The sequence below is a fragment of the Helicoverpa zea genome, chromosome 13, assembly GCF_022581195.2.
Source record: "Helicoverpa zea isolate HzStark_Cry1AcR chromosome 13, ilHelZeax1.1, whole genome shotgun sequence".
Taxonomy (NCBI): Eukaryota; Metazoa; Arthropoda; class Insecta; order Lepidoptera; family Noctuidae; genus Helicoverpa; species Helicoverpa zea.
The window spans coordinates 12354713-12381148 of NC_061464.1; the positions used below are offsets into that span (position 1 = coordinate 12354713).

At 35.0% G+C, this 26436-nt stretch overlaps 2 protein-coding genes across 2 annotated transcripts in view; one reads left to right on the forward strand and one right to left on the reverse strand.

Moving 5' to 3' along the window:
* Nucleotides 1–26436, reverse strand: part of LOC124635538 — a 91431-nt gene that overhangs the window by 60613 nt on the left and 4382 nt on the right. The gene's annotated exons all lie outside the window — the stretch shown is intronic.
* LOC124635536 lies at nucleotides 3294–5479 on the forward strand. Its single transcript, XM_047171443.1, has 8 exons — nucleotides 3294–3349; nucleotides 3573–3758; nucleotides 3905–3967; nucleotides 4054–4122; nucleotides 4316–4441; nucleotides 4564–4726; nucleotides 4805–4882; nucleotides 5000–5479. Exons 2-8 carry the CDS (start codon nucleotides 3663–3665, stop codon nucleotides 5251–5253), a joined length of 849 nt encoding a protein of 282 aa, XP_047027399.1. The 5' UTR covers nucleotides 3294–3349; nucleotides 3573–3662; the 3' UTR covers nucleotides 5254–5479.

A 26436-nucleotide genomic window follows, 5' to 3' on the forward strand; every position in this document is an offset into this window, starting at 1 on the left:
CTATATTAAAAAGAAAACAAATCGATGATTTTTTTTAGTTGACATTATCGCTCAGTTACTAAGTAAAAGAGCCTCTCTATTCGTAGTCGTTTTGACCTCACGTGTGTTACAAATGTTTGTATGACGTAACTAATAGCCGTTTCGGGTCAATGTCCGTAAATTGCATTTTTAAACTATTGACAACGTTTTGTAATATGGAGAGTAAACCTAAATACAAACTGTAAGGAAAAGAGATTTTTTTGAATTAATCATTTACATTTTCAATAATAATTATCATACAAGGTTTCATGTACGAATCTTACTCATCTTTTTAACACGCTAGTTCTCTTAAGATTTTAGTGATGGGTACTTACCGGGACTATCGATTAAAAAATATATTTATTGTTTTAATACATTAGGATTCGAAATAATTTAATTTCGACCAAGCCACTTCACAAATCACTCACTTTGCGACTTATTGCGACTTTGACTTTTTGCAAAAAAAAAAAATCTATATAGCCTACATAATTATTAACATCACAGCACCCGATACATGTTAAACCACAGCTGATACATATATTATGCAAATTCTCCCAATTTGAGACTATTTAGAATCTACCATGTAACCAAGGTTTGCCAGTATCGGTCATGGGCAAAACATTGGCCCAATTTGGCCAAGTAATGACACCATATTGGCAAGATTTGAGACCATTTTGATTTAACCTTTTATTTGTAAATAAGTGGTCTCAATATTTCCTTGCGTTTAATTTTTTTGTAATTATAGCAAAGAGAAGGTTCTGTAAATGTCAATCATATTAAAATATGTTTTATGATTAAGTCATTTTAATTCATTATTATTGTTTTTGCGTTATGTGGTTTATATGACCTGCCATTCAAAAAAATAATACGAAAGTCAATGTTACTACCTACTACTCAGAATGCAAGGAGTATGATAGTTAATTTCTCCAAGGAGTTAAGTTTTTTCAGTTAATGGATTATAGATATCAGATATCTTTCTTTTTAAAACAAAGGGTACCCAGTTGCATCCAATTAAACTGGTTGCTGACCCGTACAAAGTAGTTGGGAAAAGGCAGATGATGAACTAGGTTATACATATATGTAAGAATAAAATATGTATGCAAAAATAAATCGCTTGTAATTACGATATGTTACATAATACGGTCCGTAACGTGTGTCTATCGGACCTGCGCAAGAGTCGAGAAATGAGATATCATGTTATATAAGGTGGCATTTTATATTATTGCTGGATTTACTTTAGTGTGCTCGATATTACTGCATTATGTACTATTTGCATAGAGAAACATTTTATTAGAAACTTCATGCAATCTCTCACTTACCAATCATTTTAGTTTTAAGTCATTTTGGTTTGTAAATTAATTGTTAATTAAAAATATGTATGAAATATGTAAAGAAACACACATTGTAAGTCTTTTAAGATTTCCAAACAGAGGAAGGTTTTGGATAATCTGTTTATCTATGTTTTTTTATTAAATTAAATTATTTTACACACTTTACATATGAATAAATAATGTGCATATGTGATGTTTTCCTTTATTTCTAACCCATTATGTTAAATAACATAATTTAGTTAAATGGACAGAAAAACAATAAAAATCACTAGCATAAATCAAATAACTTTTTATTTAACCTTTAAGTACCGACGTCCTATTTTAGTTACACAAGTACCGACGTGGGGTCTGGCAGACCACCATCGCTTTAATTACAATTTTTTTTTGTTTCTTTGTATTCTGCTTAAAAAAAAGTTACTATCTATTGCTTATTCAATTAGTTATTGCATAAGTAAAACAAAACATAGATTTTTTTACATTTATTACTAATTATAGACTTTTACATAGCAGTTCTAATTTTTTTGAGAGAAAAATCTAACTTTTATTTGAATAATCATTATGTGTTAACTTTACAATATAATTTTTTTTGACTACCCTTTTTTAAAAGATTAATAAGTAAGTAACAATAAAAATAAAAGTTTAACACATAATCAAACATATTTTTCAACATCTCCAGGCACCAAACTATCGTAGTTTACAAACACTCTTTGCATACAGTACTGGGATTCTATAAAACTCGATCAACAACTCGCATTTCACTTCGATTCGTAATGTCATTTCATACTTTAGGGGAGGTAGGGGAGGGATGGGCACTTTTTCACAATTTATTGCATAAAAAATCAGATTTTACAGATCATTATCAACTTTTATTGCCATTTCTTATATTCGGCTAGATATAATGAAAGAGCTTTCCTAAAAATTACAATCAGTTTCAACATTACGAGATATTTAAACGGTTTTATTTAGCTCACCCCGTTTGTTTTATTATTTATTCTTGGATCAAATTTAGTAATTCAAATTTCACCCTCTTCCTGTCAACCGATTGGTCTGAAATTTTGTATACACCTTTAATTAAATCCAATATGGCCGCCGGCACAAAATGGCACAGCCCCCTCAATATGGGTATCAAATGAAAGGGCTACACAAGTAGAATACTGTCAGCAACCCCAGCGGGGCGCAACAGGGCCAAGGCCTGCCTGCACGTCGATTCTATAAAATTCGAACAACAACTCGCATTTCACTTCGCTATTCACTCTCACTTCGCATTCGATTCAGAACGACCTTGATTTTGCATTCTGTAAACATCACCTAATCACTTGCGAAGTGAAGTGAGCTCGACATCGACCAATGCTGTGCTAGTGACTTCCCCACTCGACAAAATGTCAACCGAGATTAATCAGTTTTTAATTTTATCAGTTTTGACACAGAATTTTAGCTAAATATGATGTTTTAGTTATAATTTGTTATTGTAAGGAATTTGAGGCAGCTTTTAAGTATAAAATAAACAGAAATCTCTAAATTCGTGCTGTGAATATAATCTATGCTTACCCTACGAAAAAAAATACTGACAGCGCCAATACCATTATTAATCTGTGGACAATATTTTCTTCTCTTCTGTCATAGAGGAAAGTAATATATCGGGTATCTTCTGTCTTCATATTGTGTTTAAGCTTGTTTGTTTTCGCCGGTTTTCGCCGTAATTGTGATAAAATCATGAAGTAATTTTATATTTCTTGTTATAAAGTTAAAAATAATATTAATTAAAGAAGTGTTTATTTTATTAATCCAACAATAATTTCAGTCCAAATGACAGGTCGTCTCACCCTTCGTCGGCTCAGGTTGAAACTCTGGTTGAGTTTATGGAGCAAAACCCTGGCCTGGCGAAGGGTTTCGTGAGAACGCAAAATGCCAGAGAGCGAAGTCGAAGCCAGTGGGAGGAATTAGCCGTGCGCTTAAACAGTATAGGTGGCACCATCAAAACCCACAAACAGTGGACCAAGGTTAGCAGTATTTTTTTTTGCAGCAGTATGTTAGAACCACTTCACATTCCTTAAAGCAAACCACTTATGCGATAGCCGATAGTCTTGGTTTCAAGTGTGTTCCTTGAATTCATAAATATTTTATTTTGATTTTATGTAATCTTTTTCAATTTTTGACCAAGAATATTGTGGAAATGGAGACAACTAATTTTCTTTTTAATTTTAAATAAATGTTTGATTGTAGTATTGGACTGACAAAAAAAGCGCCATTAAAAAAAAAGTTGCAGCACGCTCTGCTGCTAGGCGTAGGACTGGTGGTGGGGTGGAGGACGAAATGATGCTAACTGAGGTTGAGGAAAGGATTGTTGCTTTGTGTGGTGGTGAAAGCTTTTCCACAGGAGATGCACATTTAGGCATTCAGCCGTTTCCGGTAAGAAATTCAGAAATGCAATTGGTAAGTAATACTAGAAACACTCTGCAAGGTTTGCTGTCGTTTTTACAGCACCCATTTTTTTGTGGATTAGACCCTTTTTAGTGTTAAGTGAATTTTATATTAAATTTACCTTCCTGTTTCAGGAAAATGATACGCCGTCTCCATCACCCGAAGCACAACCTATATACAATACTAATGATGACAACGTAAGATATTTTTTAATTCATAATTTTATGGAATTCATTATTTTACACTCTTATCTAGCATTTTTTTTTATGTTAACTTATTATAGATTAATGTACCACAACAACAGCAGAGTCAGGCACGGCCTACTGAGGAATCAGCAGCTATTGTATTTTATGTAAGCTATTTTGTACTAAATATGTCTGTATATGATGTGTCTAGATTATATTCTATTAGTATCTATAAATATTGAAATTCATTTTATTATTACCAATATAATTGAAATAGTAATTCATCCTTGTAATAACCCTAATAATATTATAATCTTAATTTTATCCCACAAGGAAGATACCATTTTATCCAATTTACAGGATTCCGCCCTGATTGAGGACAGTCCAGCACCTCGAAATTACAGACCACCAGCTAGTGCAATTTCGAGAAAACTGTTTGCTTCCTCATCCAGCTCCATTGTTGGAACTAGCCAAAGCATTTTACGGGTATGTATCTATCTCTGAAATTCTAAGTGCTTTAATATTATTTACTGTGTCACTTGGAATTGTCGATATTTAATTTCAATATTAGGAAGTGGGCCTTTTTAAGATTGTTTCTGTTGTTTCAGAATAACCAGTTAGACAACACTCCTCCTCCAAATCCTCATGTTTATCATCCCAGCCTGTCCCCTCCAACTGTAACACTTTCCCATACGCCCACACCTTCACCTTCACGCCGTGGTTCCACCCCAGTAGCCTCCCCAGTCATTCCAAGAACTGCGGCTTCATCATGTAGGTAAAAAATACATTTAAACAGCATTCTCTACCATTAGATCGAGAATTTTAAAATGTAAATATTTATCTTTTTAGTTTCACGTCACACAGCTTCAGTGGCTTCACCTTCTCGGCGCTCTAGGACAGTTCGTGGTAGTCGAGGTGGTTCTGTGTGTAAGTACAAACTAAAAATAACCATCAAAACAATTTTTGAGACAAATCACAACGAAAGGCAGCTATTTATTTAAGAGTTTTTATTAACGCATGTAGTAATAGGTGTTCTCTTTTCAGCACGTCACACGTCTTCAGTTGCTGCTCTTCCACCATCACAACGGCGAACGGAATTCTCCTCCATGACTGAGAGATTCCTGAGGTTGGAAGAACAGCAGCTGGAGATACAAAGATTGAATACGCAGATCATGCAGTCCTTTCTGGAGAGGAGTGCAGAGAGGGACAGAATTTTTGCTGAAGCTGTAGCTGCAGTCGGTCAAGGGCTGCAAGCATTGGCAGAGGCCGTCAACAGAGATAGGAATTCTCCTCCATGACTGAGAGATTCCTGAGGTTGGAAGAACAGCAGCTGGAGATACAAAGATTGAATACGCAGATCATGCAGTCCTTTCTGGAGAGGAGTGCAGAGAGGGACAGAATTTTTAGATTAAAGTTGTCTCAAAAGGGATTCAGCGTTTGGCTTCGGCCTAAACTAAACTTCGAGGTCCTAAACTAGGTAAATTGTTATAGGTGGTTGAACAATAAATAAGCTAATTTACATAAGTTTATTTTTTTATTTTTTTCAATCAAAACAAAATAAACATCAGCTAAGATTATTGAAAGAATATTTAAAATTGGTCCAGTAGTTTTTGAGTTTATCCATTACAACCAAACAAACAAAGTTTTCCTCTTTATAATATTAGTATAGATACATATTGTCACACCCAGACCACGGCCAACAAGCATGCTCATCACACAAATGTCGACCGAACCGGGAATCGAACCCAAGACCTCTGGTTCAGCAATCCGGCATAGTTAATTGTGGCTGACTTAGTAATTTAGAAGCCAACATACATTTTTGGGCCGAATAATGATAATAAAAAGAAGTCTATTTAATTAGCACCCATTAATTATGACGTGAACGCCAAAGCCCATTCACGAAGTTTCGCCTTCGTAATTGACCTAAAGCTAAATCGGCGTTGGATGGTAAATCTCTAGTTTGCCTCCTTGTTGCTTCAGCAATTATTTCAAGCTCTTCTACTCTTTCTTCCTCGGAAATAGAGATTGCCGGAATTCCCGCGCGATTGCACATGTTGTGCAAAACACAACATGCAATTACTATTTTTGCAACTACATCTGGATGGTAGTCGAGTACTCTGTGTACTAATAAGCACCTAAATCGTCCTTTTAGGAGGCCTATTGTTCTCTCAACTGAGTTGCGAGCAGTTGAATGACGCTTATTGTAATAAGCTTCAGGGGAATTCTCTTCAGCGCCACTAATTGGCGTCATGAGGTAGGCACGCTGAGCATATCCTGAATCACCTGAAAAAAAAATAACTATGTAGTTTTTATACTTAGTAATTAGGCTTATATTCTGAAGCAGGGTCAGGAAAGGATCTACTTACCGAGCAAAACTACTTCTTCACCAGCATTTGTTAATGCCTCTAAATGGTCTTTGATAGCACTATAATTAAAAATGAAGCTATCGTGAGTAGCTCCTCCATATGTGGGATCCACGTGTAAAATATTTAAATCTGCATCTGTTATCTGAAAAAGAAATAAATTACAATGACTCTATTATACCTAATTATAATTGATTACAACATTGAAATCCATTTTACCAATTGCACATTTCTTGCATGGTAGCCTTTGCGGCAGTAAAACCGTTCTTCGTTCTCTGCTGGTCTCTTCATTGCCACCAGAGTGCCATCAATACAGCCTATGGTGGCTGGAAACCCAAACCTTTTGTAGAACCTGTAATTTACAATAATCACTAACATGATCAACTGTAAAAATAAAAGGGTCAGTTTAATTATAATAATATTAAAATTATATTATATCTAGGTACTAACCTTTCTTTTAAAATTTGCCTTTCTTGCTGATTTTGAGGAAACCTTATATATTTTTTTACTACGGCCGGATTGTTCAGAGCTTCCACTACTTCATTTATGCAACGAGATGCAGACGGTTGCGATAAATAAGTTCTGATGCCCTCTTTAATAACCTTCTGGTAACTGCCACTAGCCAAGAATGATAAAGTACATAGTATCTGTGAAACAATAAATCAATAAAAAATGTAATACCTACTTTATCTGGATTTAGTGAAAACAAAATTGAGACCAATTTGGTTATTTTCATGCTTAAGAGAATACCAATATTATAACTGAAGTACAGAGGCTTTTGAAAACATATCAGCTGGCGGGGAAACCACATAAAGGGAATACTCCTTATTAAGAACTAAGTGTTTTTCTTATTATTGTGTGCTTGATTACAATTTTTCAACTATAAACTGTGTCAATACTTACTTTTACACGAGTTGTAAGTCCTTTGCCTCGACGTTTTGTGGGCTTTATCAGGGGCAGTAAATCAGACTCCAGTTGGTCAATTAGCTCCTTTGACAATCTATATATGCTCACATAGTCATCATCGCGAGTTAATAAAGGTAAACTACGAATTCTAGCAGATTGTTGACGCTTTTCTAAATTATCTAAAGCATGAGCTTCTTCTAATAAAGATTTAAGCAAAAACATTCTAGCCATCGTTAAATGTAGGCACTTAATCACTTTAAAACACTTAGAACTTTATTTAAACACTATTTTAAATATAATAGTCTCTAGATCAAGTTGGCAACGGTACCTGAAACAAGATTCTATAAAGGATTTTTCGCGCAGATTTATAACCTCACAAATTTTCACTGACGAAGAAAAGCCTCCCTACCATAGAGAGCATTGGACACTTTTGACTTAGTTTATGAAAAAAAAATCGGTAAAAAAACTTTTAAGTTAAACGGTTTTATCTTATGTGCACTGAAAACTAGAAAATAAAAAATAGTTACTTACCTGTCAACCTACGTAGGTGGTCCCGGTCATATTAGACTAAAATAAAAACGTGGGGCCCATTAACTATTGCTGTAGTACTCTCTTCTAAAGGTATAATAGGTGTGGATTGCATCGACTTACTATAATTGTAACTGGAGATTTTGACAATCAATAATTAATAATAGAAAATACACATACCTTTCATTAGTTTTCTCTTTATAACGATCCGAAACCGCAACAAAATATTTAAGTACTTTTACGAGTGTTTGTTCTTGACAACTCACAGAAATGACAGATAGTCTATGGATGAACACCGTTACCAGTCGGTAACGTAAACTACCCAATTAAAAAAAAACAAAACTATGATCAGAAATCAGAATAAAAGGACCCCCCTTTTATTCTGATTTGATCATGTCTCCCAACTGCCCATCTCTCCCCTACCTCCCCTATAGATAGACAGATTTTGACAAATCTGTCAAAATCTCGACTTTGATTTAGTTCAACTTGTCAACACGCTCGATAGTGAAGCGCTAGTGTAGTTTGACAATGTCAATCACGAAACTTTAAGGTAGAATTCCGTGGGTCGCGATTGTCGCAGCCGCGCGCGACAAAAGTCAACCTATGAAAATGTATGGCACCGCTGCCGAGGGCTGCGACAGTCGCGCGCGGACGACGAATTTCGTGAGCCGCTCGCGGCCGTACGCTTCTCAACATGGTCTAGCGCTTAATAACATCTATAGAATTTTAGTAAAACCAGAATTAAATTTTTGACAATGCCGCGAGCAGCTTACGAAATTCGTCGGCCGCGCGCGACTGTCACGGGCCTCGACAACGGTGCCATACATTTTCAAAGGTTGACTATTGTCGCGTCCACGGAATTCTACCTTTAGATCGAAGTCGAAGTGAGAGTGATGTCGAAGTGAGTTGTGATATTTTATAGAATCGACATGCAGGTTTGCTGCATTGTAGGCACACGTGTTTCATACAAATGTCACATTTGTGGGTAGTCTTGCACTTCATTTTTGAAGGACAGAGTATCCTGGTTTGATTACCTTCTGTTTCATTTTCTTTCCTAACATTATCAGGTATATTTGGACCCAAAACACTTTTTATTCACAGGTTCAATTATCGTGGTAGACGCTTATTCAAATATCGGCGTTGACACCGTTTTTTTTGCATCTGCGGCTGCCCGTTTCATACCCGACGTTCCTGGTATATCCATTTTTAGAACTGACTAAAAATAAACTAGAAAAACGATATAATTTAGAAAAAGTCGGATCCAAAAAAAGTTACACAAGTACAGACGAGTGGTCTGACAGACCACTCGCGATTTTAAAAAAATCATAACTTACCGTAATCGCATGCGCCGACGCAGCTACTCACCAGGAATGCTTCCAAACGCCTGCCCGAGGGGTAGAGAGAAGCCAGAGGGGTTACGACTTCGCTAACATGTGTTACTAGACATTTCGAACTCGCAAAGTGTCTGTCAGACCACGGGTCGGTACTTAAAGGTTAACAGTGACGAGGTAAGTTTTTAAGTCAATAACCTGTGGTAAAAAAATTAAAATATCAATAAAAAAAAATTTAGGTATGTTTTGGGATCTTACATTTCTCACTTGTCACATTGATAAGTATCTAAATTTAACCACGTTTAGGACCTAAAGGGTAATTGGTTTTCTGATTAATTTTAAGGTACCTTTATCTAAATGACACATGATTTAGGTCTTTTTAGTATTTTTTTAAATATTTCATAATAGGTATTATTTATGAAATATTTAAAAATTTCCTTCAATATTATTTATTTTTGTAACTTAAAAATAGCTTTTAATATTTATAATTTGAAGTAAATAAAAAAGCTCTATTACATTATCAAAAATAAGTAAGTAATATCTTATTTAATTTTTATCTTTATTTTTGAATGACTTGATAGTAAAACCCGATCTTACCTAGCAAGTTTTAGGCAATAATCGAACTTTGGCAAATAATGCTTAAAACCAGTTATAGGTCTAATCTATACCTACCTATTAAAATACGTTGATTAAATCGTTGTTCAAAATGTGCCCATATCGGACACTGATACACTAGTAATGTGTATTTAATTGTCAGTTAATAGAATCAAAATCGATGAAACAAAAACGGGTTTACGTTTGAGAAGCTTGCTTACTAAGGAATAGTGACTAAGTTGGTACTTTGAAAATGTTTTGTAAAAGGTTCGTTCACGTCTCGAGAGAAGTAGACCTTAGATACATAAGTACGATAGAGGTTTTAGTAATTTCTAAGGTAGGCAAAAATTTTGGACTAGACATGGGAAAAACGTATCATTGAAAAGAAAAGATTGATATGTATCTTTTGATCACTGGGATATGTATCACTCTTTTGTATCTTTATATCCTTTCGAATCCGCGAGTGACATTGTACTGTTGCTTAGAGTGACTCGCTTCGTTCAATTCAATGCAATGTATCACTAAATCAGTACGAACTACGAGTGATAGATTCTTTTAGGATAGATAGATTCGTATATCAGTTTATAATATTTTTAAGTTTAAGTTTTTTTTATTTTTAAGTTTTTAATTTTCATTTTAAATGTAAGTTTACGATTTATGTAATTGGCTGTTAAAGCCGTGTATGTCGAATTAATAAATAAAAATAATGGTCAAACACTTATTTTCGGTATCGAGAAAGTGCGACAGAACATTCTAAGTAGGAAGGTGCGAAAGAGATGTCTGGACTTTCCGATGAGACACCGTGAGACCAGCCGCTGAACGCTGTGTGCGAGTGCGACGCAGATACAAAAGGACGACGATTGAATGAGTTGTTAAGGATACACTGATACATTCAGATTTGAACTGATACAAAGAGTGAGTGATTAGAACGGAAAGATACATATCTTTTTTATCTATCACTCCTGAGCTACCCATCTCTATTTTGGACACCAATAACTGATGGTAAAGGAAACAGCTCGAGGAAACCTGAACTATAAAGTCTGAAATCACTTTTCACGCTCAATCCTTCTCTGTGTAAGGAGGCTGTGCCCTGTAGCGGGATATATCATCGATGCCCAGTAGTATCTAAACTTCTTGGTATTTTATAGTTAGTCAGAATCAATTGAATACAAAGTATAAGGATAATAGTTATAATATTGGTCCAATCACGTAACACGAGCGGTTTTTAATAATGTTGTCATACACGTGAATATTAATGTGCTTACTAATATAGATGTGGAGGCATTGTTCGATGTTAGTATATTATAGAGTTAGTTAGAAATTAATTTATTGACAAAAACCACGCAATAGCTAAGATTTTTCGTAGTGAGTAAGTGGGCAATTTATTTGTTTTTTATTAATTAAATAAATAAATAAGTAATGATGATGGTATCCGATTATCGGCTACAGCAGCTGTACTCATATAAGGAGATAGGAGGAGGACTACGGTCAGTGAATCTAATCATTTATTTGCATAAATCAGCCAGCTGCGCTGGACATATTATATTGCACAAGCATTTGCGCAGACACAGGTGCACTCACTGTTCCTTCACTCTTATAGCGCGATGGGACGGCATTACGACACGGCCGAAGAGGGATCACAAGCAGGGCCGACATTTATCTACGTGCTGGGTTTAAGTAGTTAAGCTTCTGTCAGCGGTGTCACCAATAGTGGAAACTACTTCACACACTCAAATAAAAAGTCAATAGCCCCTCCCTGAAAATGCTGATCAAATCGCACCAGTAGTTCCTGAGATAACCTCAAGCAAACAAGCAAAATCTTCAGCATCGATCACAAGGTTTGATAGTAGTTGAACACTAGGTTTTGATGCAAAAACCTCGTGTTTTACAAGTACTTAGCTATGTTTAGCTGTAAGAAATTGCGAAACTGCCTTATGTAACGATTGACGGCGACAATCTCGCAACGTATTGCAATTATCGCTGCGAACATTGTCGCTTGCGTTTAATACTCGCTTTTTATCGTAATCGGTTAAACCTTCGATATTTAGTCCTTTGCGTGTTTTGTTTTATGCAGTTTTGTCAATAAGAAGCTGTTGTAAGGCAGTGTTTTGCAGCCGTATTTTGTTTTCGAAGAGACTCAGATGTTTTTTTTATCTAAAATACGTATATACGTAGCCAACAAGGCAGGTGCGCTCAATTTGTTGTGTATGTCGTTTTGTAATCTTAATTATCTATTCGCCTTTTAAACATGTCTCTTGATAATAAAACTCGTCTTAAATCTCCTGAAGAGTTTCAACCTTGGGATATTTTAACAAAACCCATTAATGAAGATAATAAAATCCAAAATTCAGAAACCAGTGTAAATACTAATAAATAGTTAATAATTTTATGTTTGAATACACGTGTGAAGATTTTTTGAGAACAAAATATAGCTTAACCTTTTCTTACAAAGATTTAAATCAAAAGATCGCAAGCTACATAATATGGTATAGACCCATGTACCTACACATTATTGCATGAATCATACAATAATACATACCTGGATTTACACATTTTCTGCAAGCAAAAATAAATCAGATCAACAAAACCAGTATTTCTTTAACCTTTTCCATACAAACCTACCGAGTTAAGATGTAACAATGATTTCTCAGAAGTAAGTACCTAAGAAATAAGAATAAAACTACTTTAATGAAGGTAATTATTTTAACTACGTAACTTAGTAATAGTTACGTCGTCAGTAAGTTTATCACGAGTCACTGATCGTACTGATAACCTGCTGAGAGAGATTTAGATCACTGAGAATATACTGAGGACCTTTAGCTTGTCCCAGGAGGAAATTTTAGCTCGTCTCAATATTTTTTTTTCGAATTATGTTGGTATAGCTTAAGATGAAGGCTCTAGAAAGTCGTGAATTTACCAAGCTGCGGATCTATCAATAAGGCACACAATTTAGAAGGCCTACTTATTTAGGTTTTTCGGGTATTATAGTAATCTGTGGTATTATCTACTTCTTCTTCTTTTGTGTCGATGACATGTCATATAGTGAATCTACACTATGTCAGCCCAATATGACGCCACAGCGAGAGCACGGCCGGATGCACTCATTAGATCCTCCCGCGAGCAAGTTTCAGGGCACAGTGGATATTATCTACCTAAACTTACTGGATCTGGAACCTTACCGAGATCGATCGGGTTAGATACCCCTAGTACCTAGGCTTTAGAATTTACCTACTGGCAGTTTTTTAAATGTTTTGTTAGAATCAAAAATATGTGACCAATATTTTTTCCAAAAGAAGGATTAATTGAACTATTTACACGTGTTGACTATTGTGTGTAACAGTGTAAAGATTACTGTTACTGTAATGGTGCTTACCAATAAAAAATAAAATTCGATTTGTATTATACTATATCCGAATAATAGATTAACTAAATGTCACTATTTCACGCCTTCGAAACAAGTGTCAGCTATGTCAATCGGACAAGGTGCAAGGTGTGCAAGAAAAGCAAAAGATTAAAATGAATAGCTTTGTCGATAATATCGATAATGATAATTTTATTGTGGTTAATAACAGCACTATAGCTTGAAGGAATGGCTGCTTGTACTTTAAACTAATTTACGTTTTTGACATTCTTAAAGACTTGCTTGTTGCGTGTAGCGGAGTCAATACATTTCGCCAGTTATGAGTTGTAAGAGTTGGTTTGTTTCGCGCTTATCTCAGAAATGAATGGACCAATTTTAAAAATACTTTGTGTGTTCGATAGCCCATTTATTTAGAAAGGCTATTGGATCCTCTTAGATTTAAGAAGTAGTTCGCACGGATGAGACCGGAAGCTAGTAGTAAAATAATCACCTGAAACTCATCACTTTAATACCTAGGTAGGTATATGACCCAGAAGGACGGTCATACTAACCGCTTATACCAATTATATAGTCATACTTATTTTGAGGATGTTATTTATCTTCTGCATCAACAAGCAACGTGGAGTGCATTCATCTGTTTAAATTCCGATTATCTTCTCAAACCATAACCTGCCAGATACCATAGAGGTCTTAAATCATTATGTCGTTAGCATCAGAGCCTAAACGTTCTTCCATAAATAAAGGTTCTGCATCTCTGTCGAACCTTAGGCACGTCATTATAAACTCATAAGTCAGTTTTCTAAACTAATACTATATTAAGAGGAGTTTTTGTTTGCTTGTTTGTAGGTACTTTTATGGCTCCAAAACTCCGAATTGATTTGAAAAATCTTTTTAATGTTAGGATGCTGCAATATCCCCCGGTAACATCGGCTTTATTTTATTCGGGTACAGGAAGAAGTTTCCCCGGACAACTAAGTAGTGCATTATACTATTGTCTAAGATGACTTTGGACTACTTCATTGGTTATGAACGTACAACTTATTTTAAATTTTGAAGAAAACACAGCTAAAATCAGATTTTTTCAATCAGAAATCTCGGAACCAATATCTATGGTGTTTATAACAAAAATAATCAAAAGTACTATCAGAACAATTTAAAACTCAATAAGTACAGCCCAGGTTAGCTAAACACCTGATGACGGGCGCCTAGTTACAATGATTATCGTAATGATCATCATCTGGACTGTGTCCTCTAATTGTAGCCATTGTTCCGCTGAGAACTTCGATGCAGTCCGACGGGTTATTACTAGTAGTTGTCTCCAATGTTACTCACGATACGTTCTCACGAAGTGAAGTTATTTTTGGACGATGTTTTCGTCCGTGAGATAATTTGTTCTTATATTCGAATAAGGTTGAAAATCGATCATGAGGTTAAGCAACGTTTGGTGCGGCCGGTCAGTGGATGGGTGACTATCGTGACGAGGGAACTCGTGTGTTGCTAACTACGTTAGGTGCGAAAGGCAAGTTCCTGCCGTCAGAACAACTTTAGCAGTCGTTACGGGAAGTCAAAATGTCTGACAACCAGTGTACCAAGGGGTATCAGGTTACCCTGGTGACTGGGTCGAGGAGGAGAGATAGGCAGTCCTTCAACCTCGTATGCAACCTCAGTAGGTCAGAACCAAGTGTAAGTGAAACGAAAAATAAAATAATAAAAGGTACTAACAACTCAATTTGAGCTACACTGTGGGAAAAACAAACCAGTCTACATTGGAAAAGATTTCATTATCATCGCACCTTTTTGTACTCTCGCCTAGTTAGCGTGGTGATGCTGTAAAACGGTTAAGTACCTATTTCATTATGAAACTGTTAATTAGCAAACAATAGATAGCTTTCAGTCTTTTTTAAGATCATTAAATTATTTCTAGAACATCGAGAATCAAGAGAAGTCAAATAGTGCCCCAAAATAAGTATCCATATTGCACAGGTTCTATGGACAATATAAAAAAGGCCGAGTAGGACGCCAAAAAGAAAATGAGAATACGCAAAACAAGTGAAAGAAGTATCACTTTTTAGATTCAAACTGTAACTGACATGGAGTCTCATATAAGAATTACTGTTAAGAACTGAGTTACATTGATAAAGATTAACTTTCAATCAACTCAAAGTTCTTAAGGCACAGGTGCCTCACCTCTCTGAAACAACAATATTGCTATCTACCATCTCATTGTCTTCCAAATTAATTTCCCATAATTTTGATACTACATAATTGACAATACAAACACAGTATATTTTGCGCTCCACCGATTCCCACGTGCGGTATTGGACACGTTGTGACGTAACGGATTGGCCAACCGACCGGCGCGAGCGCAGCTTGCAACACTACATGAGAACTGTCGCATGTTTCTGTAATGTACAGCTTTTTGTTTTATATCAATACTGTTTTTTTAGTGTTTTACGATTTGATTGATTTTGATTGGAGGAATAATGTGGAACATATTGTTTCACCATCTTTTAAAGAATAGAATACATTCACATGTTCCAAATCTTGATTAAACAGTCTAGTTTGATAAATGCTATTATTATCGAATATTTATGTGACCTAAAATAACTTCATTGCTCTGAACTTGCCTACTAACTGTGCAATTGTCAAAAAACAACCAAGTACCTGCCATTTGAAATAGGTTTTAAGGAATAGCTTTAATTAGGAACATCATAGTTGTAGTACAAATACAATGAATATAATTTAAGCATCTTATCTTCGTATCCAATACACTGAAGAGTAGCCAACGTAACTTATGTAAAGTTATGTAGCGAACTGATATAAAAAATTACTTCATACTTTATTCTGGTTTCCAAACCGGCCCCTACCCACTGATCTTGGCACTAATAAAATTCTGTAATCTAGAATAATATTTTCTGTTTTTTTTTTTTTCGCAAAAAATCGTTCTTGAAATAATTGCATTCAAAAAAGACAAACCAACTCTTCAGCATAGAATGGCGTCCAAAGCTGATTTCGGCCACAGCGGCTGTTCTCATATAAGTAGATCAGCCAACTGCGCAGGACATATTATGGTGCACAAGCATTTGCGCAGACACAGGTGCACTCACTATTCCCCCACTCTCATAACCTATATTTCAGAATAGATACTACTACTAATACTAGTCTCACACCAAATACTTTATCAACTAGAACTCCCAAACAGGAAAACCCGTACTTTATCGTGCCTGTCCTTGTCCACATAATTTCCTTTGTCTATCGGATTAATCTAGTCGTTCATATTCTTCAGTGGCCGCCAGCCACATGGCCAGACAAATCCGGATTACAAGCATTTATGTATTGGTAGGTAAATAAGATTACATGTACGTCTGTCTGACTACATATACATGTTTGGCTATCCACGACACAGTTAAATTGGAGACTAACAGCCAAAAAAAAGTAACGGTCAAATTAGTTTTTTCACGATTTTATCTATCAGTTTTGCTGTTACTTTAGCTTTGAAAAACCGAATTTGACCGTTACTTTTACTTTATGGCATTACTTTGGCTTTTACTTTTAATGAAGAAACTGGCTTTAAGTATCATGTCATCCATATACGCAAATGCATAAATAAAATAACGTAATTAAGTAGAGGTACACCATAGGAATACTTATCTTTAATTCGGGTGGTTAAGAATGGTTCTGTCATAATAGGATACTAATAAGTAGTAGAATAATTAAATAGGTTCTCAAACGTTGTATGCAAGTTATACATTTTATAATACATAATTTCATGAAAAGTAACTCTAGTGTGTTCACAAGTTGTAGTATTACCACATTACATTGTTTTTTTTTTCACTACAATACGAATCAATAACCTGCTTAACGCACTTGATTACAATGGGAAATCGCTAGGATTTTGAAAAATAAACGCTGTAGTTTACCTAAGGCAAGACTAAACACGTGTTGGGTATTAAATATTATTTCTGTATCTATAACTGATTATAAGAGGTTTTATCATCCGCCTAGTCTTACCCATGATATTTTAAAGACAAATAAATTGTGATTTTATTGTTGTTTTTTAAGTATTATTATATACATACTATAAATATATATACATAATATATTATGTACCTATGCTGTGATGTTTAATCAAAAAATCTGTGATTATTTTGTACGTTTTTTAGTCATGTAAGTGTTGATTCCAAACTTTGATCTGTGATTTTAAATTATATTAATTATCTAGGTATAAACCATAGTATGTATAACATTTTATTTGTTAAACATTGAAAAGATTAGTATGCGTGATTTACATTATATATTACACTTTTTTAACTCCACATGCAGTTTTATTTCAATTTTCACTATTAAATCCCAAGGCATTATTGAAGTTTTAAGAAAAAATATTCATTTAAATATTTTATAAACTTAGAGTGCTGACAGTACTTTTAACTAACCAACAATCGGGGGCGAGTTGGAGTATCTAATAATTTAAGGGGCGAGTTGATGCACTTAGCAATCCAGGGGCGAGATCCAAGGGGCGAGTTGAGCCTACACCCTTATTATTTTTGTGTTCAAAGAATACTTAGTCATTCTTTTCACTTAGCTTTAATATATGTATAATTGATCGCACTAATGTCAGTTTGCCGCATTTCCTTAACATCTAAAATCCCATTATCATATTTTTGAAGGCCATTTTCAGGGAAGTCAAAAACAATGGTTTCGCTAATAACTGTCCTATGTATTGCTATAAAAAGATTATTTGCATTAAGTATATTCTTGAGTAAATTGAAATAAAACGACCTCTGTCCGAGGCTTTGCGATGTCTATCTTTATAAAGCACTTAGTAATCAGTTAAGAACATTTTGTGTCTTTGAATTTGTAGTAAATAAGTATTTGTAATGTTTCCTACTTCATTTGTCCAAAAATAAATAAATCTTAGTTGTCCTTTTCTTTGATTAGTACTGATGATATAAAACATCTATTTTATCCGGAAAAAATACAGCCTGCATCAACCGGGGTTAGTTTAGTTTCTCAACAGCGAAATAATTTTAAATAGGTTTAGCAGTTTCGGAGGTTACAAACAAAGAAATCAATTTCTCCTCTTTGTTTATTGGTTTCGAATATATTTTCCTCTTCCTAGATGAAGTTGTAACATCCACTTACTTAATTATAGTTGTCACAAGAATCCATGTACCAGAGAAGCTTACTCATCTGTAAATCACACCCAGTGAGCATAAACAAAGTGTCGTGTAGAACAAACAGCGACATCTAATAAGAAAATCAACCGATCCTATTACCGGTATTTTCCTATGATGCTGCAGTAATATGTCTTAGGTAATGTGATATTTATTCAAACATTTACGTAATGCAGTTTGTGCAGCTCTGTTTTTGTATTGTATTGTGGAGAATAAACTTAATCTCATCATCTGCCTCGTCTTTTCCCAACTATGTCAGTCGGCTTTCAGACTAACAGAATGCAGCTGCTACGATACATTATTCTACATGGAGCATCTGAACTCCTTAACCCAGTTATCCGGGCTACCCGTTATCCCTTTGCAAGACTGCCCGACTACCAATGACTGCCAAGGATGCAAATCAAATGACAACTGGGGCCCACCTGTTTGTAGTGCCTTTCGCAACAAGGAAAACTCGTCATGACAAAATGGTCACCCCAAGGACTGACCGCCCCAAATGTTGCTTAACCGCAGTTGGCTTACGTTCGAATTAACTATTAAATCTATCTTTATCGACTTTGGTCCCTAGCAACAAGAGTATTGCTATCAAAGTCCTTATTTTCTCACAATGGTTCGTTCATTCGAGCTGTTGTGAAAACAGTGGTACGTTGACACTCGCGACCGAACGTCTTTGTAACACTCGTTAATACGATTATAAACATGACCATTGAACTTATAACTTAGGTGGTTTTAAATTCGCTTTGAATTGACCTGACCTACCGTCAGGTTAGTATAAACAAAATTGGTTGAATCTTTCAATTTAGTCACCTGCCTAGCCATATTCCAACCATTTTTGTTACCTCTGGGGTAAGGGATACATACACTTGATACACTTACTATATTCCCTCTATATTGGGAGTAGTTACCTACCAGTGTTTTACACGGATCGACAGTAACCCAATAGCCCTTGGTAAGACTGTATGTCAGTCTTTCTGGTTTCTGACTACCTGTCAAAGACATATTAGCTACCTTCCATATTAAATTAAAATGGGACTCATGTGTCTATTAAAACAAACAAAATACAATACCTAATAGAACACGTGATTCTGTCGAATGCGCGTGCGCAAGTTTCCTTTCTCATTTTAAATAGATTCGATCAGCAAAAAACCGTAAGTATTATTAATACTGCTGTGTTTGTCTGAAGACTGAGCAAAGGTCACTTATTAGAACTATGACATTCACAAATATTGTCACGAAAATATAAATACATGTATTGCACTAAAACTATAGGTACTTAAAAAACAAGAAAATGAACAAAATGATATTTATTTTTTTAAATATGTAAAAGCACTTATTTATTAGTTTTTATTTCATACGTAGCATAACCTCCCAAAAATTAAAAAATCTAAAATCCAAAAGTACCTGTTGTTTGACCTAAGGGTCTCATTAACTAGTTATATAATTATAAGTTATATATTATTCGAAATACTATGGTACTATTATGGACAAAAGACAATGTTAACATAAATGTGAAGTGACTATAGACTGGACAAGTATAATGTTTGACATTAATTTATAATAATTATTTTTTTTTTGCATCAAAATGGGTTTTTATTCACAAAATATGTATAATAATTAATTTGTAAATTGCAAGCCGACAGGCGAAACATAGCGGACTTATATTATGTATGCTTCATCATGTCTTATGTGCTTATTACCTATGTTTGCAATAAATCAATTTGAGTTTGAGTTTTAACTATGTGATGTATTTAGCAGTTTTTTAATCCCTGATTATATCAGTAAGAACTTACCTAATCATTGAATATTCACAACATATTGACTTATCTATTTCACCAAATATATTAGCATCTCCATGTTCAAGGTTTCGAGATGCGTCAGATGCGTGATCGTTTTGACATAGTTTTAATGCTGTTTTATTTTCATCTATACCAACTATTTGGAATTATCTCAACTTTTTTGGGGTCGGCGCAGCTTGTTTTCTCCTTCCATACTCTTCTATCTGCCGTCATCTCACATTCTTCATTCATTCTCCGCAAATGCTTCACCAGCAACATTACTTAGGTAACTTTAATATTTAAGATTTAGTAATCACAGCAAAAGCAGATACAATTCGGTCAATGCAAGAATGAATAGACTCAAAGCTAGGCCAATTACGGAATCTAATCATTAGTAAACTATTTAGATCGTAGGCGATGGGAAATTTTCTAGCATTGATATGCGGTAAAGCGCAGAACCAAGGCATCTAGGATTCAGAGCAGATGCTTACGAAGTCATTAAGAAGATAGTTACTGAATACATATTGTTTGATTATTTAAATAATGAGTCACTTGTGGTCATTGTCAAGATAACACTTGGATTGGAAGACGCTTTCAAAGGTGATGGAAAAGTTCATGGAACTATAAATACAGTTACTGCTAAAAAAGAAAAGGTAAGAAGAAACTCCAAGTATCGATGTAAAAGACATGATTTTGGCAACTATCAGAATATAAGTCCTTATCCGTCTTGTAACAAAAAAGTATTTGTGACAAATAAATCTTGGGAAACTAACTAAAAGGTGCTAATGGGGAACGTTTTAAAAGCTAACAACATCAAAAAGAAATATAATAAACTAAAATAGTGTGTACCTATAACAAACACAATAAGCGATAAATTACCATAGTTTTCTGTATAGCATGATTAATTATGTTCCTGTTTAAAAATATAAGCGGTTTAAAGAAACATAATTGTGTTTATAACCAAACTACCTGACAAAACATATTGTTATACACCCAAAGTTTACATAACGTTTGTACAAAAATAATGTATTCAATAACCATTGTTTACAGGCAATGATGAGAAACCACAGTATTTTTATTAAGTTTGCAATCTTGCAGGCAAGAAGTAACCGCGGCAACCGCAAGCTTGAATATGTTAGCGAGAAGTCATTTGTTGTAATCAAATATCAGATGATACTGTGGGTGATAGAAGGGGGCTTTAGTAAACGTGACGTGGGGATCGGGTAGTTTTGTATGGTGCGTCAACGGCATAGGCTTTTCCCAACAATGTTGGGGATGGCTCCCAGTGTGCTGTCAGTGTGTGTCTGCCTGACAGACGTACTCACTCTGGGCAACCTGATAAACCTTCCTACCATTTGTCAAACTATTGAATGTGCCTTTTCAACTACGGACTTTTGAGCTGGTCACCCATCTAAGGACCAACCGCGGCAACCACTGCTTCGACTTATTATTGATCGAGAGGTAGGTAGTCACTTGGCCATCAGCTCCTTCGATGTATTCAAGTAATGAATTAAAAGATGAAGATGTGACTATGTCGAATCGGTTGAAGCTGAAAAAAACATAGTTGAAGAAGAATTTCTGCAATGATTAGGCAGTGTAAATAAATAATGATGTCACAGCAGCTATTTAATATTAATGGGACCACCACATAATCAATTTACAAAAAAATATGCAATATACGATAGTAAAATTGACATAAAATAAATGAGATGTCACAAAATAAGTATTTCACAATTTTAATTAGACAATTCTGACCTTGATATTCAAGAAATGTCGCGAGATAGAGCTAGAAAACTGACAGATTGGCCAACCTTGACCTTGACTGAACTCAGGCTAGTTTTGAGATGAGTTCGCGATTTTTATCATTTTGCTACTTGTTATTTTGGTCTGTAACGAATATCAAAATAACTGGATTTCTACCATAGCTTCACCAAGTAGAATATTAATAGGGTACGGTACGGGAGCCGCGGCGCGGGCTGCGGCTCCCGTACCCGCGCGTGTTGAATACGATCAACAAACTCGTTGAAGCCAGCCCGGACTGCGATATATTCGAAGATAATTTTGTCCATATAATGGGCGTATGCCTAAAGTTTTGTAAAAACAATTCCTAATTTTATTATTTGTTTATTTTTATATGTGTTTTTAGTGTTTTTTTTTAAATATTATTTTATACTTTAGTTTATTTAACTGTATTTTTAAGCTTTTATTTTAAATTTAATTTTAAGTTTACGATTTATGTAATTGGCTGTTAAAGCCGTGTAAGTCGAATAAATAAATAAATAAATACGATTAAGTCCCTGGTTCACCGACAACATAAACGTCAGTTTTCTCGAAACTATTAATTTTCACGCTCAATTTTTATAGTAAACAGACGTTGTTTTAAGAAAAAAGACGTCTAAGTTGTAGGTGAACTTAGGCCTAAGCCTATGTGCTCTAGATTGTTAGCCATTTATTTCCATAAAACTTATCAAATTATGACGTGAAGATGAAACATATAGATAAATATATTAATTGATAAAAGAGGAGAGTTAAGTCGGAGATAATTAGCATAATACTTACTAATAAGATTGTAACCTATGGTCTTTTTTTTAATCTATTAAGTACTTCAACCCTCAACATCAAATTATTCCTAAACACATGTTTAAATATATGTATAATCTATAACACGAGAAATAAACACGACCTATTAGAATTTATTGCTCGGTCGAATTTAACGACTGATTCATTTTATTTTGATGTCTTTGACCTTTGCTTTAAGTAGCATTGATATTGAAATATCAACAAAACCAAATTCAAAAGTTTAGTTTCTAGAAATAATTTGTTTTTATAAAGGTTTTAAAGCCTAGACTAGTCTTTGCATTCGGTCTGCAAGCAAGTCTGCATAAATGTTGCTCATGCTTACATAACATTAAAAAAACTTTACTTTCTTAGTTATTCTAATAATCCTGTATTCTTTATTTCTATTATTTCTCTATTCCAACAATTCTTTAATGATTGACATTTGCTGGTTATAGTTTTTCTGTTAAACAACTGTAAAGTGCGTCTTGTATACAGGTGTGATTCAAAATGTAAACCTTATAGTAACAATTTATTTTATTCATGCTTCATTGTATTTTAAATTCTAAGAACACCTGGGTGCTATTTTGGTATCTTCAAGAAATATATGTATAATGCTAGCAAACATTACAATCACAAAATTTTTTTGCAAACAGCTGCACTCATTGGCTTAAATCACTAAAATCGGTTTTACTCCTATAAATTTACGAATCCTAATAACTACAACGATAACCGAACCTTTTTCAGTTGTCAAACCGCCGATTCAACCAATCGGCGGCAAGTATACAGCTGGTCGCTGGTTATGGTTTGGTTATCGTTATACATAGTTAAATGGTGCAACTAGGTCTAAGTTTCCAAAGGTTTTTGTTATGCACAATGTCATAAGTGGCAACTATTAAGCTTATTCCTTATAAGCATTGTGACAAACACACAAAAAGACACAGTAGACCTTACCGGAGGTCGTGTATAGTAAGGTTACGTTATAAAATATGAATGAATGTCATAACATCATTATAATGATGTCCTCCTAGCCGATTATCGAATACGGCGGCAGTTCTCATGTAAGGAGATAAAGGAGATTAGCCAACTGCGGAGGACATATTATAGTGCACAAGCATTAGCGCAAACACAGGTGCACTCACTATTCCTTCACTCTCATAGCCCGATGGGACGGCAAGCCGACACGACCGGAGAGAGATCTTTCGCAGGACCGACATTTACGTGCTCTCCGATGCACGGGTGTATCAATCACCAATTTCCAGGCGGCTTTGTGAAAGTCTTTTAAAACCCACAAAGCGATTTCGGCCCGACCCGGGAATCGAACCCGAGACCTCGTCCTCAGCAGCCGCACTTGCGACAGCTAAACCAACGAGGTAGTTAATTATTATGATAATATTACTTCAGAAAATGAAGAATCACTGTAATTGATTCAAAGTCGGCCGATCACCGAGCGAATACAATCAGTTCATCAATTGTTTGAAAACATAATTTTTCATAATCGTTATCATTTCAGGCTTGAATACGTTATTATAATTGTCAGGCATCATTGAATGAGTTATTGTAATACATATATTGTGCGGACGGTTAGCAGAATATGAATAATCTTTAGCCTGCGCGCACACTACACACTATTTAGTCGGCACTCGGTAGGACTTTTTTAGTTGAAAATCGTAAATTCAATCAATGTTTTTACCGGACAAGTACCTAATCATTGTTACGTGTACTTCCATTCATCTTCATAATGATTATGAGCCCAAAACAACTATTGGCCGACACATTTAATAAAACGCTTTTATAGAACCTGTGAAATATGCTTAGTCATTTTGACTTTGCGAAATCAATAGGAATTTCATACTATGTATGTGTAAGTTCAGTCAATTGATCTTTTAACCCGTTGTATGTCGGATTGCAGATATAGGCAAGACACAATTGATTTTCTATTTGGCATAGAAGCAGGTACGCTATATGTGTACCTACGTACAGAACAGGACCATTTTCACTGACAAATTAAACGTCCCGTTTTCTTAAAACACTGTAGACTAAAATTTTCGCAGTAAAGAGTTGTTTTAAGAAAACTGACTTTTATGTTGTAGTAACGGGCTTTAGGCTCGTTTGTTTTGTATTGTAGTAAATAGAGTCGACCCTATGCGTATACAATACACCTTTTATACTGCAAGGCAGGAGTCGGGACTTGTGCTCTTAATATATGACGTACGCGGGCTGTCATTAAATCATTGTTTTCAAACGCTAGTCTGTACGAAGCTTTACAATACATATGAATAGGGTTAACAAACAAACATTTCTCATTCATAATCAACTGTTATCAATTAAGGAACACTTTCAAGCGAATTTCCCGATAATTACGACAAGTTTGATTTAATTACCTAAAACTTGTTCTCAATTAATGTTCATATGTATAAGTATTATAACGTGTAACTAGTTCACCTTCAATGTATTCAAATGATTTTTTTATGAATCCTGCAAGAGATAATTGGTCATAAAGTGTGGTCGACGAGCTTGAGATAAATCTTGATACTAATGATTTACTTACTTTTTCAAAACTCCGCTTAAAATGAAATGCGGCTTAAAACATATATATCTACGTAAACACAATAATAACATTAGGTATCAATGGAATATTTTTTTAAGTGGCAGTTAATTTGCTTAGTATAGTATTTGTGTGCAGCAGAGCCCTATCAAGATGGTTTACCTTTTTAATTAAGAGCCCACTCAAATGGTTGCCCTTTACAATTAGGATAGCTTGCAGTAGGTACCTAGAAGGTTTTATACAAAGAAAGAAGAAATGAAACAGTGACGTTTATGAAAAGGGAATCCTTTCAAGTCGAAATGTGAGATGTGAGTGTTGTGACCTTTACTGGGTTTTTTCAATCAATTGGAATTTCTAATTCTTAATCCGCTCATTAGGAAAAGACGCTGCCGATTCCACTTAATTAAATATGTCACCTATGTCATTTCTTGAGAAATATGATAGATAGATAGATAAAACATTTATTCAGACAAACAAAAAGACACCACAAAGATACACAATAAGAAAAATAAAACAAAACAAGAAGTGGGTAGAAAGAGAAACATAAAATATTAAATACAATCAGAGATTAACGGCGCGCTGCAGTGTCTTACGTTTGCACCGAATGGGAGTCCAACTCAGCATGTGTCAGGTAGAATACCTGACGCTGGTATTCTGCTGGATCCCTAAAAATGACGCACGGACGTCGAGTAGACTATTGGTGTGTGTGCTGTGTGTATTTGAAGTAAGTGTTTTATGTTCTGTGTATGTGTTGTGCTTGAATGTGAACTATGATTAATATTGAAGTGTAGAAATGTGTTACTAGGTAAATACTAGTATTAGTACTCTCAGACTACGAGTGAACCGGAATACGGCGACGAAACACCATCACGGCAGGTACCTGCTATCGCTATATTATGGACGTGTTTGAGATCGTCATACCAAGTTCTTTTTGTGAGTTAATGAGGAACTTTCGAAGGTGTATTCTAAAAGTACCAAGAGTTTTGGCATTTCTTATTGGCGGGGGAATATTGTTCCAGCATTTAGTAGCAGCGTACCTAAAACTGCCTCTGAAGGCCGCAGTGCTGTGCGGTTCCGTGGAGAGTTGCTGTGAGCATTGTCTTACCGGGCGTTCTCTCTTACTAGCAATGAAGTTAAGTTTGCTAAACAAATAGGACGGTTCTTTGTACTTTATAACCCCAAAGAGTAGGCAAGCCAGGTGTAACTTGCGGCGTGACTTCATCTTAAGGATGGAGTGTTCATTAATAAATGGAGTGACGTGAGTTCTTGGCGGTATTTTAAAGCAGAATCTGGCGCAGGCGTTTTGCGCTCTCTGGATCAGGCGTTCCGTTTAATATGAGTCAAA